The sequence below is a fragment of the Culex quinquefasciatus genome, chromosome 1, assembly GCF_015732765.1.
Source record: "Culex quinquefasciatus strain JHB chromosome 1, VPISU_Cqui_1.0_pri_paternal, whole genome shotgun sequence".
Lineage (NCBI taxonomy): Eukaryota > Metazoa > Arthropoda > Insecta > Diptera > Culicidae > Culex > Culex quinquefasciatus.
Genome location: NC_051861.1, coordinates 1,852,031 through 1,866,322, shown reverse-complemented (window position 1 = coordinate 1,866,322; position 14,292 = coordinate 1,852,031). Strand labels below are relative to the sequence as shown.

The 14,292-nt window shown below is 34.4% G+C and overlaps 1 protein-coding gene across 7 annotated transcripts in view; it reads right to left on the bottom strand.

Moving 5' to 3' along the window:
• LOC6032095 overlaps positions 1-14,292 on the bottom strand; it is a 148,510-nt gene that overhangs the window by 86,396 nt on the left and 47,822 nt on the right. For 5 of the 7 annotated variants that reach the window (XM_038250268.1, XM_038250289.1, XM_038250279.1 and 2 more), the window contains one exon: positions 5,858-6,112. The exons of the other annotated variants lie outside the window; for them this stretch is intronic. In XM_038250268.1, the coding sequence (XP_038106196.1) occupies positions 5,858-6,112 (255 nt within the window). The remainder of the gene's footprint in view (positions 1-5,857; positions 6,113-14,292) is intronic. 7 annotated transcript variants of the gene reach the window in all.

Below are 14,292 nucleotides of genomic sequence, written 5' to 3'. Positions count from 1 at the left end.
TGCTGACATGTTTGGTTTCGTTGAAGAAGTTGTTTTTATTATTATTTATGCGCTGCAATATGCTATTCTACGAATTTGAGCGATTCATCATAAGTTATTACTGCAAAATCAATATTTTTCATAACTGGCTCAACTGGAAAAGCATAAAATTTGCAGCATTTCCTTTTTATTTTATTTTGCAAACGATTTGCAACTTATGATTGAACTTGAATTTGTTAACCTGATTTTTGTTTCTAAAATGCAAAATTGAGTGTTAAAACATAGTAGAAAAAAATGATCTAGAAATTAAGATAGAAAAAAATTCACAAAATTGGACAAAAAATTGAATTAGTAATTGTTGATTTACCAACGTTTCGTTTTTGTAAACATATGATTTATTATTATCACTCAGTGTTTGATCAGAAAAAAATTAAAAATCGTGAACCTTTAAAAAAAATCCAATTTACTTTAACATGGATTTTACGGCAATGCTGTTTATCAACCTTTCGCTTAATTTTAATGATAGAATTCATTTAAATATTCATTTCCAAAAGAATATTTTTGAAATTCCGTTTTGAAACTTCTTTTTTTTCCTTTTATCCTCAAACGACGAAAGGAATTTTGAAAATTGTAAGACTTTGAAGAATTCTGAGAAATTGGAAAGTTATGAAAAATTCCAGAATTTTGAGAATTGAGTTATTTCAAAAATTCAAAAAATTTTGGGAGTTTAGATTTTTTTTTTAAATTTGGAGTTTTGAGAATTTTTAAATAAATTAAAAATTTTGATAATTTTGAGCATTTCGAAAGTTTTCAGAATTTTAAAAATTTTGTGAATTTTGAAAATTTTGAGAATTTTTTAAATGTTGAGAATTTGGAGAATTTTAAGAATTTTGGGCATTTTAAAATTTTAGAGGATTTTGTTTTTTTAAGAATTTGAGTATTTTGAAAATTTTAAGAACTGTAAAATTTTTAACAAAACTGAAAATTAAAAAATATTATTGCTATTAATATTAAATATTAAAATATTATATTAAAATATTAAAGCTTTTGAAAATTAAAAAAAAAATAATTTTAGAAATTGAAAATTTGAAAAATCTGGATAATTTGAAAACTTGAATGATATTGAAAATTTAAAGAATTTTAAGAACTTTTAGATTTTTGAGAAGTTTTTAAATTTTGGAAAATTTGAGAATTTGAAAATTTTAAAATTTGGAGAATATGCAAATTTTAAGAAAACTGAAATTTCGAAAATATTAAAATTTTTAAAAATTTTGAGACTTAAAAAACAGAATTTAAAGCATTTCGAAAATTTGTAGATTTTTAAAAGAAAATGGAGAATTAAAAAAAAAGTCGAAAATTTCAAGAATTTGTAAAAGTTGGAGAATTTTAGAACATTTTTCTTCGCTGTCTCATTTATGATTGTCGAGCTTGAGTATGACCCCTAAACTACTCTGAAGTTATATCGATTTTTTAAATCCAAGATGGCGTCTAAAATGGCACTCATGAAATGTTGAGAAAATGCATTTGGTAAGTAAGTTGGCAATGACCATTTAAATTTGACTAACATAGGGACGCAGAACTCGAATTTGATGTGAAAAGTAAGAAAATTACAAAGAAAAACGAAAAAAAACGTAATTTAATTATGTTGTTATTGTTAAGATTTCCAAAATTACAAAAAAAGTTTTACAAAACATAATTTGTGCTCATTTGGTAGATTGGTAGATCTCTTTGGATAAATGTACTACTCGTGCTGAAAAAAATCTTTTTTGGAACTTGTTGCATGAACTTCCATATAGCGATTTAAAGCGGGATAAAGCATTTCTGATAAAAGTTAAAGTTTTTAATTAAATGCATTTTCACACATGATCAAATTAAACAATGTCTGCCACCCATATCGGAATTGCATAATCGTCTCTAGGAAAAGCACATATTTCCAATATCTGGCATTTCCAAAAGCTACCACAAAGCCACTGATCCGGATGAGCAATTATACCGCTCATTTAAATAAAACGCCCCCTCATTCTGGTGGTCTTTCTCTCTCTCTCCCTCTCCCTGCAGTGATTCAAAATCGTTACGAGCAATTGCTTTTAAACTGTGATAACAATAATAATAATAATAATGACCACATTTTCTCTCTCACTCTGAAACTATTGGCTCTATAGTTAAACCGGCGTTGTGATCAGTCTAGCGTAACGAGCAGAACCAAAGAAGAAATAAGAAGAAGTGAGTCCTAATGTGTGTGGCTGATACTGTAGCAGAAATAGAACACCAAAACGCCACACTCGAGTGACAATAAATACACCCACAGCAAGCAAAACAGCAACAAAATAACAATTCCAGGAAGAACAACTTTTTCACTCTTTATCCGGGATCCCAACAAAAGAAATCGCACAGAAAAATAAGGAGGAAACAAAACACAAAACAAGCAACGCGAATACTATCTTTCCGCTACATCTATCTGGCCGGTGTCCCTAATCACCCCGAGTTGACAGTCTGGGGGAGGGTATCGTCGTGACACGAAGGCGAGCGGTATTTCCCGTGAAAAGCGGATAAGAAAGCAGCACAGACAAACAGACGCAAACAAACAACGCGCGCAGTGTGGGTGTCGTCTTTTGAGGGGGTGAGAATATCAGGGAGGTTACATGGGGGAGGGGGACAGAGAGAAGATAAAACCAAACAGATGCAATTACGATAAAACGTACTTTTTCTCTTCTCCTCGAAGTGAGGAGTTCAAACGAGGCAAGCAACAAACGAATGATCACAACAGCGCGCACAGCACGGCAGGGAAAAAGGGGCAAACGGACACGGACGAATGGGATGAAAGGGTTTCCACTCTCTTATTTCTCTTATTTCTGGGAACAACACGAGAAACGCAACGACGAGTATATTTTTCTGAAGATTTGGGTTTCTTGCAGAACACTGCTCAGCAAAATTGTGGTCTGATGTTTCGTAGTCTGAATATCTTGAAAACTTGCATTAAAAACACATCATAGCTGGTCGGGAGAGTTTGGTACGGTATGTCCACGCATCTTCCCTTCCAGAAGATTCTGGAAAATGTGATCCGTTTGGAGAATCCACACTGCGACATGTCTCCCCTTTCAAAATTTCATAAAAATATCGCTTTTTTAAACTTGCAAACCTACATTTTATTAGGATTATTTATGTATTTTAATTAAATTTCTTTGAAAAATTTGAAAAAAAATAAAACCTCAGCATTTTTTTCGCTGATTAAAAAAAACGAAATTTTTAATTTGTTTGATTTAAGTGGCTTTGTTCGTGTGATTTTATTTTCGGCATTTTACAAAATTCTAGTTTTTTTTTTTTTCAATAAAAGGCGATTAAAATTAAAAACTAGAGCGTCCAATTTCCCGGGAAACGGGAAATTTTCAACCAATTTCCTGGGAAATCCCGGGAATTGTCGAAAAAAAATTAATATATTGAAAATTGTTTCTGAACTTGTTTCTGATTAATATTTTGCAAAAAAATGTATAGGACAGCGACTTTAAATGTTAAAATAAGTGTGAAGATCAATCAACTGCTTGACTGCATGTAAAAATTTATACAGCTACAAGAAAATGATATTTTTTTTTTCAAATTACGATAAATCAAGTACAATAAATCAAAAAAATATTTCAGGGATTTTTTAAATGGGAAGTATTTTTCATCAAAATGTTTAGACAGTGAGTAAAATGAATCCATACTCCAAAATAACAATTCTTTTAAACTTGCCGCTGTGATCAGTTTGAGAGAGTGTGGTTTGACCCATACATTTGAAATGAAAACATCATGCAGAAATTATGTTTTGCATGACAAATATCTTTTCTAAAACAAGCCATACTGGTTTCAGCCCTTGAACAAAATGGTTCAGCTTTTTATTATTTCCTTAAAGCCATGCTTCTCGTGTTTGTTTTACTTATTTTTTGAGCACCTCTCAAACCATACAAAGTAGTTTTTTTTATGATTTTTTTAAAGGTTTTATTATACCACATGATTTTCAGGTTTATAATTGACTTCGTTTGAAAAAATATTTATGGCACAAAAACATGATTCAAATTGTGCGTACATCTCATTTGATCATGGTAAAAAAAAATGTAAAACAAACTCTTTATATTACTTTGGCAGTAAGGGGTTTATATATTTTTAAACGAAATAACACCAGTAGTTCTATAAAAAAAATACCTACATTGTAGTAATTCATTTTCATTATGCAAGATCTTTTTCCAGTTGCTTCAGAAATTAATATCATCAGAAATAAATGTTGATATCAAAATTTATGATAATCTGATACATATATGAACTTAACAATGAATATAATTGAACAAAATAATGTTGGGTTTTTTCATTTAAATTCATTTTTTCATTTAAAATATTCGTTCCAAAAAGTTAAGAAAATGTATTCCACTTGAATTTCAGGAATTCCCGGGAAATTCACAAATTTCCCGGAAAACAGGAAATATTTTTTTCCGGGAATTTATTCCCGGGACGGGAAATAGACGCTCTATTAAAAACATACACTCAAAGTAAAAAGTATCCTTTTTTCAAGTTCACCCGTCGTCACCCTTTAAAAGGGTTTCGAAAATGTACTGATTTTGACATACCCTTTTAAAAGGGTGACGCCGGGTGAACTAATGAAAAGGATAGAAAGTATCCTTTTTGAGGATTGAAAGTACCCTTTTGAGGGATACTTCTGATTTTGAGTGTATGTTTACTGTTTCGGCAATGATTATGAAGGGCAGTTCCATTTCTGTGTGAAAAAGTGAAGCAGTTTTCTTTTGTGTTTCTTTTTTTCCAGAATTCTTCCCAGCAATTTCTAAAACTTTGCCGAAACCACAAATTCTGTCAGAAAACTAATCTTGTAACTACAAATCAATTAAAATAGTACAACGTTTTCCAAGTTTTGAGGTTTTAAGTGCTTTTAAAACTGCTGTCCTTATTCAAACTGTTGTTCCGATTAACCCAAGTTGATGGTACTTTTCTATTTACTTTAAACCACATTGATGACAAATTCAGTTTTTTTTTTCAATTCTGATCAGTCAAAAAATGTTTTGTTCTGGCAACACTGCCAAGAGTTATGAAGACTTCAGTAAAATTCACACAAAAATTCACGAATGTTAGATCCGGACTTATGTTTACATTGTTCGTAAATTTTTTTTAAAGAGCTTTCCATGGAGTCACACAGTTTAATAATCTGGCTACACTTTATTTTCCTTTTTTTTAAATAATTTTTTTGTTAATTTTCAATTTTCATTTTTTGATAATTTTGATTATGAACCCATGAAAATTTGAAAAAAAAACAATTTTCTAGAATTCGACCTAGAGAACGGTAAACCCTCTTTCTTGTGTTTTAGCCGATATTCCAGCAAATTTTATCGATTCCAATCAATCAATTGTCAAAATGTTCAACAAATTAGAAATTGCCTTGATAACATTTTGAGATAAGATTAAAAATAGCTTCTCTTTTTGCACTGATTCATATTTTTTTTTGGTATTATAAATGCTTGTTATGTTATTTATTTTTTTAATGAATGCTAATATTTTCTGTATTTGTTCAGTCTGATCGGGATATTGACACCATTTTTCTCAAGTACAGTACATACCATATTTTGCTAACCAGTGTTTACGGGTCATTTAGGGGAGGGTAAGTGCAGGAGAGGGGGGAAGATGTAGCGAACACACGACATCAACGTCAACAACAACTACAAAAAACACCAACAACAACATCGACAACAACAAAGGGGTAGTATTATGCTGCTATTTTATATGTATCAGGAAGAAAAGGCGTTCTCCTTCTTGGCCCATCAGCAACACATGTTTCTTTCGACCATCACGTCACCCACTTGAGGGGATGGGGTGGTCAAAACCCGGAAGCCGGACTCACATTTGCTTGTGGCACACCACGCAAACCCAGTCCGTGGTGCGGGTCGAGAACTCGCGACAGCCCTTGCAAACGCGCAACCGGCAGGACCGGCACGGCGCCCCGCGGTTGATGATCCGGCCCAGTTCGGTGCCGCACCGGGAACAGGACCGGGTCGATTCGATGTAGGTGGGCCGATCGAGGCTACCGCCACCGGCGACCAGGGCCTTCACGTTGCCCTTGGCCTTCCGCAGGTTGAACAGCTCGGCCCGCAACAGCCTAATTTCGTTGTTTTTTTTTTTTAGGCAGGGGCCAATCGGGGTGAGGTGGGTAGTTTTAAGGTTTGGTTGATTTTTATTTAGTTGGTGCAAGTATTTTCGAGTGATTTGGTGATTGTTTCGACAGGCAGAGAGCAGGAGAAAGAAAAGAGAAAAGAAATGAGATTTTTTTTGGTTGGTTTTTCATCACTGATTAATCGGAAATGAGCTGAAATGTGTATTAGTCTCAGAGGAAATCAGCATAGTTGGTTAAGGTAAGGTAAGATTGTAAGTGTGTCTGTTGGTGCAAAATTGCCGATTTTAATCTAGATATACACAACAGGGTGGTTTAGTATTCTAACACACTTTTTATTCACAGACAAACTATTGAGAAAATCGCAGATGGAAGAAGCATTTGTACATTGGAGGAGTAGAAGAAGTGAGAAGGAGAACAGCTAGCGAGCAAAAGGGCTCGTCACTTGAAGACTTGAAGTAAAAGTGGAAGTAAAGTGGAACAACGCGCGCCTATGAGGAAAGAGAGATTGAGAGAAGTTCGTGTGACCTACTGTTTACTTCGCGGTGAGTCTATTACTGGCAACTCAACATTCACTTTACACTACATTTCTTTGACTGGCAGACTGTTGGGAGAACTAGGTGAAGGAGTAGCAGCAAGAAGAATAGAGTGAGGCGTGTGTGGAATATGGAGGTATTTCTAGATCGTCTACAGCTGTAGAGTATAGTACACACCGTTACGTGTCAATCAAACCTAGTGAAGTGCGAGAGATAACTTGTGGGCAAACTGACTACTGTCTGTGAGAGCTGGAAATTGACGGTGGTGGATAACTTTTTGGAGCTGACTTGGGCACGGAAACGATGGAAGTGGCTTGGAACAAAGGATGTGAATGAAATTGAAATCAGTTTTGGTGTTTATTCACACATAGGTTGTTCATGAGAATTTTGTTCAATTTTTGAAAAATATTTGCAACTGCCTTAGTTTTTGCGATTTTTTGAAACTTACAAAAAATAATTGCCTACAGTTTTATTTGTTTGTTACTTTTTTCTGGTTGCTGAGAGCCTCCTAAATATAAGTTTTGTAGAAAACGAATTTTTGTCAGTGTCATCTGATAAGCCCACATTTTTCAACTCGGGATATCTCGAAAACTGTTGGATCGATTTTCAACGTAGAAAAATGAAATTACCGATGTTTTCTGCTATTTTCTATAAAAACAATTTCAAACTTAAACATCTATCACAACATTTGAAAATGTCCAAAATAACTGTTTTTAAAAAGTTACTCTTGATTCTAAAGCAGGCATTAGACTATGACAAACAAACAAACTAGCACTTTTTGACAGTTTGGCAGCTTGCCTGCTTTGTTTGTTTGTAGAATCGTCAGCCTGCATACATTTTGAGTTGGTTGTGAGTTTGTTGCAAACAAGTTTGTGAGTTTGGTAAACTGTCAAAACACGAAAAAGTGCGAGTTTGTTAGTTTTTTTGCGATAATATTTGTTGTAGGAGTAATTTTCCATATAACATATTTTGTAAATTGCAAAAAACAATAACTTTTTTGAAGAATTTAATCTGCAAATGCCTATAACATAAAAACTGTGCACTTTATCAAAAATGTTTAAAGTAATTTTATTTTTTTTAGTTTGACAACATTTTGGATTTTTTCTTCCGAAAACCAAATTTGTTTCATAAATTACTTTCTCTACTGCCATATTTTGTACCATCAAAAACTCTAGTGCAAAAGATGCCTTTCAGTTCCCTAAAATATATCGTTATTTGATGAATACGTATTTTGAGAATTCAACTTTATCACTTAAATTCGGATTCTCAATCGTCAAATAGAAAATCGATTTTTTTTTCAGTGTACCTTTTTTTTCCTGAAATTTCTAATCATAAACTACAACGTTGTCGAACACATAAAATCGTTCAGAAAACCCTTTCTCGAGACACACATTTCAAAATATTCACATGCCCATTTTGTATGACCATTTTGTAAAAATCTCGTAAAAAATTGGGAAATTTTAGAGAATTGCTCTATAAACAAGTTTTGATATCTGATTTCTTATCACTGTTTTAGAGAAAAAAAAAATATTGGAGATGAAAAAATTAAGGGGAAAAAACAAAAGCAAAAAAATATCATGAATGGTAATTAAGACCTTTTTTTTTTTTGAAGATAAATGGGTTACAAAGGTACAAGCTTGTATTTTTACTGTATTATTTAGAATAAAATACTTGATTTTTTTTTATCAAAGTATTGTATTTTATGTGAAAATATGGGTATTTTGCACTTGTAATGTAAATTGAATGTAGTGGAAATCTAATCTCATGAAAATTTGATAATTTGAAAAACAGTAATGTGCTAACCCTCTACCGCCCAAATTTTTTTTTCGAAAATTTTTATTTTTCCCGTGTTCAGGAGGTCATTTTGAGCAACTTTTGTTCTACGGAAAACTTTTCTTCTCTTGTTTTATGATTTTCTTGTTTCATTTTTAGAATTTTAATTCGCATTTATCTTGTTTAGTTTATGTTTGTTTTTGGTAGTATTTGACCTACTCTACCACCTTATATAATTACATTTCGCCTATCTAATTTTTTCACGTTTTTACAGTAACTTTTTCAATTTTTTGCATGTTTTTCACATTTTCTGCTATAAAATGGAACCATTATCATTTAAATTGTAAATAAATGCGAAGAGGCATAGTCTGGGGCACTAGAAAAATTACTGCATACTTCTTTTTACTTAAAATATAGGAAATGTTCGTAAAAACACAGCCAAAGTTGACCCCAAAAAAAATACATTTTTAAAGACATTGGCACAGTTACATAAAACAAGTCAAACTTCCAACCCTAAAATTTTCCAAAATTTTAAAAGTTCTTCTTTCCAATGCTTTTTGAAGATCAAAAATTGGTTGAAAAATGGATTTTCGGCGATTTTTTAAATCAAAGCCCGTCTAGAGGCGGGGTTGGGTTGTAGAGGGTTAAAATTATTTTACAGTATAAGAATATATGGTTTTATTGAAAGCATTCAAAGTCAGGAATTTTTATTTGAATAAATTAATTTCATGAAGATAATATGAATGAGTTTTTGTCGATTATCGCCGAAAAAAATGTAGTATTTTGATAATAATTAATGAATATTAATGAATAATTGCTAACAACCCTGCAAAGAATGTGATGTTAGGAGAATTTTTCGGCATACTTTTAATCGTCGTGCAGATTTGTGATATTAAATAAGATTTGTGAGATTATTTGTAAGACAATAAAAAAATCTACATTCCACCCTTTCCGTGCCGAGACAGCGCGATATCAGCCAAAGTACGATTTTCCACCCCATTGGCCACTTTCATGTGTCTGTGTCGGTCTGTGTGACCCGCGTGTGCCGGCGCTGATGATGGCGCCCCAAGACCGAACGAGCGATTAAACTAATATGTGTAGTACACAACATCACTACGACTAAACGTTACGACTACGAGTGCGACTACACCACAGTTTGTGTCCCTTGGACAAGTCTACTTGATACCCTTTTCGCTATCTCCACTATTCTGCGGGACTAGAGGACTAGGACAACGACATAAGCCTAACGGTGAAATGCGTCGGGTTATGAAAGTGCTTTCCTACTCAATGACTATTCATGTGGCATGATGCATTCTCCTTCTGGAATCTCGTGAGGATCACACACACATATAGGCGAAAGAGGACGGTTTTGACGACGACGACGGAATGGGCTTGGAATCAACGACGTCAACGTTCGTAGATTTGTGAGCAAGTGAAAAGCCGACTAATTTTGCGTCGCATGCTTTTAGCACCCTCCATCTATCTCTACCGTGAGCTGAGAGAGGCTCTAAAATAGGCAAGACAAAAAAGGGTTGATTGTTGGTGGAAAACAATTGAGTTGTTTGTTTATTTGTTCCGGCTTTTGCTCCGGATTTTTTTTTGTTTCCTTCACGAATAGAAACCAAAAGAGTCAATGCGGAACAGTTGTTGCTGGCGAGATTTAGTGTTATTGCTGACTTCCCTGGCCGTTTGTTTTTATTCCAAACAGAATGGCGCGCACACGACTCATTGACCATTTGTTGAATCGTGGAAATCACTGCAATTGACCATAAAGGACCATCCAGACCGGATGTCGTAGCGCAAAAAAAAATCGTCCTTCACCGAACATGAATGATAGATGATGGGTGGTTGGTGCTTGTTGTTGTGTTCAGGACGACCATTTTCTGCACCATGGACTGATCACACTCTCGGAGTGGTCGCTTCTGGCTCTGGGAGATTGCATTTTTTTTGCGCTCACATTGAAAACGGCGGGAAATCTATTGGTTGATGTCAGAGAAGGGAATGTTGGTCATAAATCTGTAAATATTGGCGCCAGGTTTGAGTGCACAGCTAGGGGTACAAATCTCAAACAGATTGAGGGATAGATTCAAATGTAAACAAAAAACCCGATTTAATATCACCAGAGGTGAAATAGAGCCTTTCTTACAAAATGATGAAACTCCGAGAAATATATTGGTGTAATTATTTTTTCAAAAACATAATGATACCATCCAGTGAGAATTTTACCTAAAGCTTCGAATCTTTTAAGGCTAAACCTCAAATGCCATTTTTTTTTAAATTTCAGAAGTACATTATTTGTCGCAAGACATTTAAATTTAATTAAGAAAAACATATTGGATTGACATTATTAGAAAAAAAAATAAAGGGTACTCAGTCTATAATGTTAGTCTATGATTAACTTAAAAAAATATGTATCGCTATTGCACTTTGTCGATCAATTATGAGAAGCCAGAAAGAACACTTTCCCGCGCAGCGTAAAACGCGCAAGCGTAAAAGCGCTGGCGTTGAAGCTTCGACTTGACGACTTGTCGAGCGAGAACGAGCCGGGACTTCGAATTTGATGTTCAGTAAATTATTTGTATAAATCCAAAAATTTAATAGGAAAAAATAAGGTAAAAATAAGACGAAAAACACTAAAATCGCTATATCTCTGGAAATACATTTTGGAAAAGCTTCAAATTTTGGGCCCAAACAGTTTATGGCGCATGTTTTCGAATGGCTTTTTGTTTGAAACTGAATTCTTTAAATTTGATAGTGTTATCTGTAAAATAGTCCAAAAAATACCTCTAAAAATGGCTTTGGCCACATTTACTGGTCGAAAATTGTGAATCGAAAAATAAAATGTTCGTCTCCGACCCCACGGCTCGTGCACGGCGGTTTTCCAGTGATGGAAGACACAAATTTTTAAGAGCGGATACAGACATCGGCCATGTATTTCAGAAAAAGAGCTCCCAAAAATCAGACTTTGAGTTCCGGGTTTCGCGCGAAAATTCATTCGAAAGAGCGCATCTAAACCTTCAATTTAGTAATAGGATTTTTTCCTGGGACAAATTCTCGCCGTGCACGAATTTTTTTAGATTTCTGAAAAAAGCGTTTTTCCAAAAGCAAACCTTAAACCTTTCTTTTGTAAGAAAGGCAAAAAGATTAAAACACTTATTGAAATTTGACTTATATTTACATTCAATAAAACAAAAATTAGAACTTTCACAATGTTCAGCAGCGTTTTTATTTTTTTTATTTGAAATCATCGAAATAAAGAACAAAATATAATTTTACCAAATTTAAAGAAATTTAGTTTTTGAGATTAATCCACCTAAATTTGAATAAAGGCATAAAATCAGCAATTTATTTGATTTTTTTTCAACAGTTCAAGTGGTTGTCCAATGACTTGCCTAGATCGTAGTCTAGCTTTATACCTTCCCAAAAAAATGATCAATTCCAAGCGAAACTTATTTGGGATAGAATGGAGATTTAACCTTATCCCCTTAAAAATAATAAAAACAACACTATCTGTCTACTGATGCCCTTTCTTTGACCTTGGTGCGCGGTGAAGATGGAAGTCGCCGGCAATGCATGGCTCTCATGGTGTTGAGGATCAGCTCCGGTAGAGTAGGATTTATTACCAATTATCAATTGAAAATCATCGTATTACATGGCTAAATCCAGACTGCAATCCGCTAAAATCACCGCATTTGAGACGAAGCAAAGCGAAGTTCAAATGGTTCTCCAATGAAATTATTTTTTAACGTGATTTTCACTCAATACTAGCAAAATTTGAATTTTTCTTATGAAGTTTTGTTTGGAAAAGATTTATGAACTTTAGCGATAACTTCAAAACGTCATATCTATTTTTTAAATAATTTTTTTTTAAATTGTTAAAAAAACTTAAACTTTCAGCAAAATAGTAGAAATTGTGTGAACAATTCATTCAATAAAGTGTTCATGTTACAAAAAATAGCAGGTGGTTATGTTACATACATGACCAGTATGACAAAGATTGAAAAAGAAAATCCTACGAATGTTTCAAAATCTGTAAATTGAGATTAAAAATAAGTCTGACAACCCAATCAGAAGATTTCAATAGTATCATTTAAATTTTAAAACATTTTAAGGTTTGGTTATGAAAAAAAATCAAATTATTTTTAAAAGAAAACTTAAGAAATTTCAGGTAATCGACGTTTGAAATATTCTGTTCTATTTTTGACTGGCTTTAAACATTCAAAAACTTCCTTGTGATTAGCCTAAACGTTTTAATGAAACTCAACCTCGTCCACGGCGCATATTATCATAAACAAACGGCCACGAGATTCTTATCTCCCTCCACCTTGAAACGCGCCTGTTGATTGTTGTCCCAGCACAAACACCAATTTGCAGTGCTATTTATTCGTGAATCACACGCCAGCCGCGCACACATCTCGTGATTAAAATGTAAATTAGTAACAGACGGTGTTTTTGCAAGTGCGACCCGCCGTTTTTTTCTGTGATATCGTACTCCACTCATGTTTTTAAAAGCAAATTGCTTTTGCATTCGGAAGGGGGGGAGCTTAAAAATTGCGTCCACGATTTTTAAATCGAGCAAATGGCCACCATCGGCTCACCTCGACGCCAGACCAAATCACGTACGAACCGGGAAGTGAAGTGCTCCAAGTCACGTAAATTGGTCTCACATGCACTCAACTCACTCACGGCATGGCTGGCAAGTTCGATTAAGGCAAATGTCACACTCTACAATGTGGCTGGGGGCAACTGTTTGAGCACAAAAAGAAAGTCACAGAGGGCAAATAAGCGTTATTTCGCAATTATATCGTTGCACTTTCGAGTTGTCTCGGGTTATTGTAGGGCGTTGTGACTTCAAACGCCTAAATGTATACCATTTGTAATACTTTACTATGACGCAAACGCCCAAAGTTAGGCTAGATCGAATGGACACCAAATAAATTCAAACTTACCCCCTTGCACGGTAACACAATCTTCCTAAAGTCCACTAAGCTTCCACTCTTCTATTTGAAAATTTAAGCAAAATGCCAACCCCTATTTAGAGGAAAGATTACCACCGCCGCGTCGACTTCCTCAACCTTAAGTGAGAGGATCTTCACGAGCCCCTGCGGAAGCCACCGGAAGCAGACGCAGCAAGGCTGTGCTTTGTGTGTGTAGGTGTGTGTGTGCGCGCCCGTTCAAATCTTAGTCTCATTATTAATTAAAAACGTGACCGGCTTCGGAGAAAACCTCGTCATCCTCTCCTAAATCAGCAGACACCAGTCGAAGGGGGAGGCGGGCGGGAGGACCTTCCGGTGTGCGAGCTTTTCCCCGGGCGTGGAGTGAGAAGAGCGTAGAGTAATTAAATTTTCATCAATAATTTTGCTCCGAATTCCGGGAAAATGTTCATACTCCCGTAAGTGAGTGAGGAGTCTCAAGCCCACCCTACCCGGAAATGAAGGTGGTGCCAGGGGAGTTCAATTTATGCTTCTGATCCTCGATAGATTTGGGAAGATTTTTCGCATTGTGTTTTCGTACATCTTGTTCTCGATCTCGAAAGAAACATTACCGGTTAAAACACTTCTAATATAATCTTTTTATTTTTCTTGTGAAAATAGAAAAGAGTCAGATTTTGCATTACCAGCTCTTATCTATAAAAATTTAAAAACATTTCAAATATCAGTCCGATTGTTCCATCTAGAAATGAATCTAAACAAGCTGAGAACAGCAACAAAAGTAGAGGCAAAAATCATGTCTTTTTTACAAAAGCAAGATTATTTGATTCTTGTATTTTCAAAACACATTCTAGCTTTCATAATAAGCTGTTTTCTAGAATTTCGCAAAACCCCCGGATTTTAATTTTTGTATTTTTTTATTTGTATG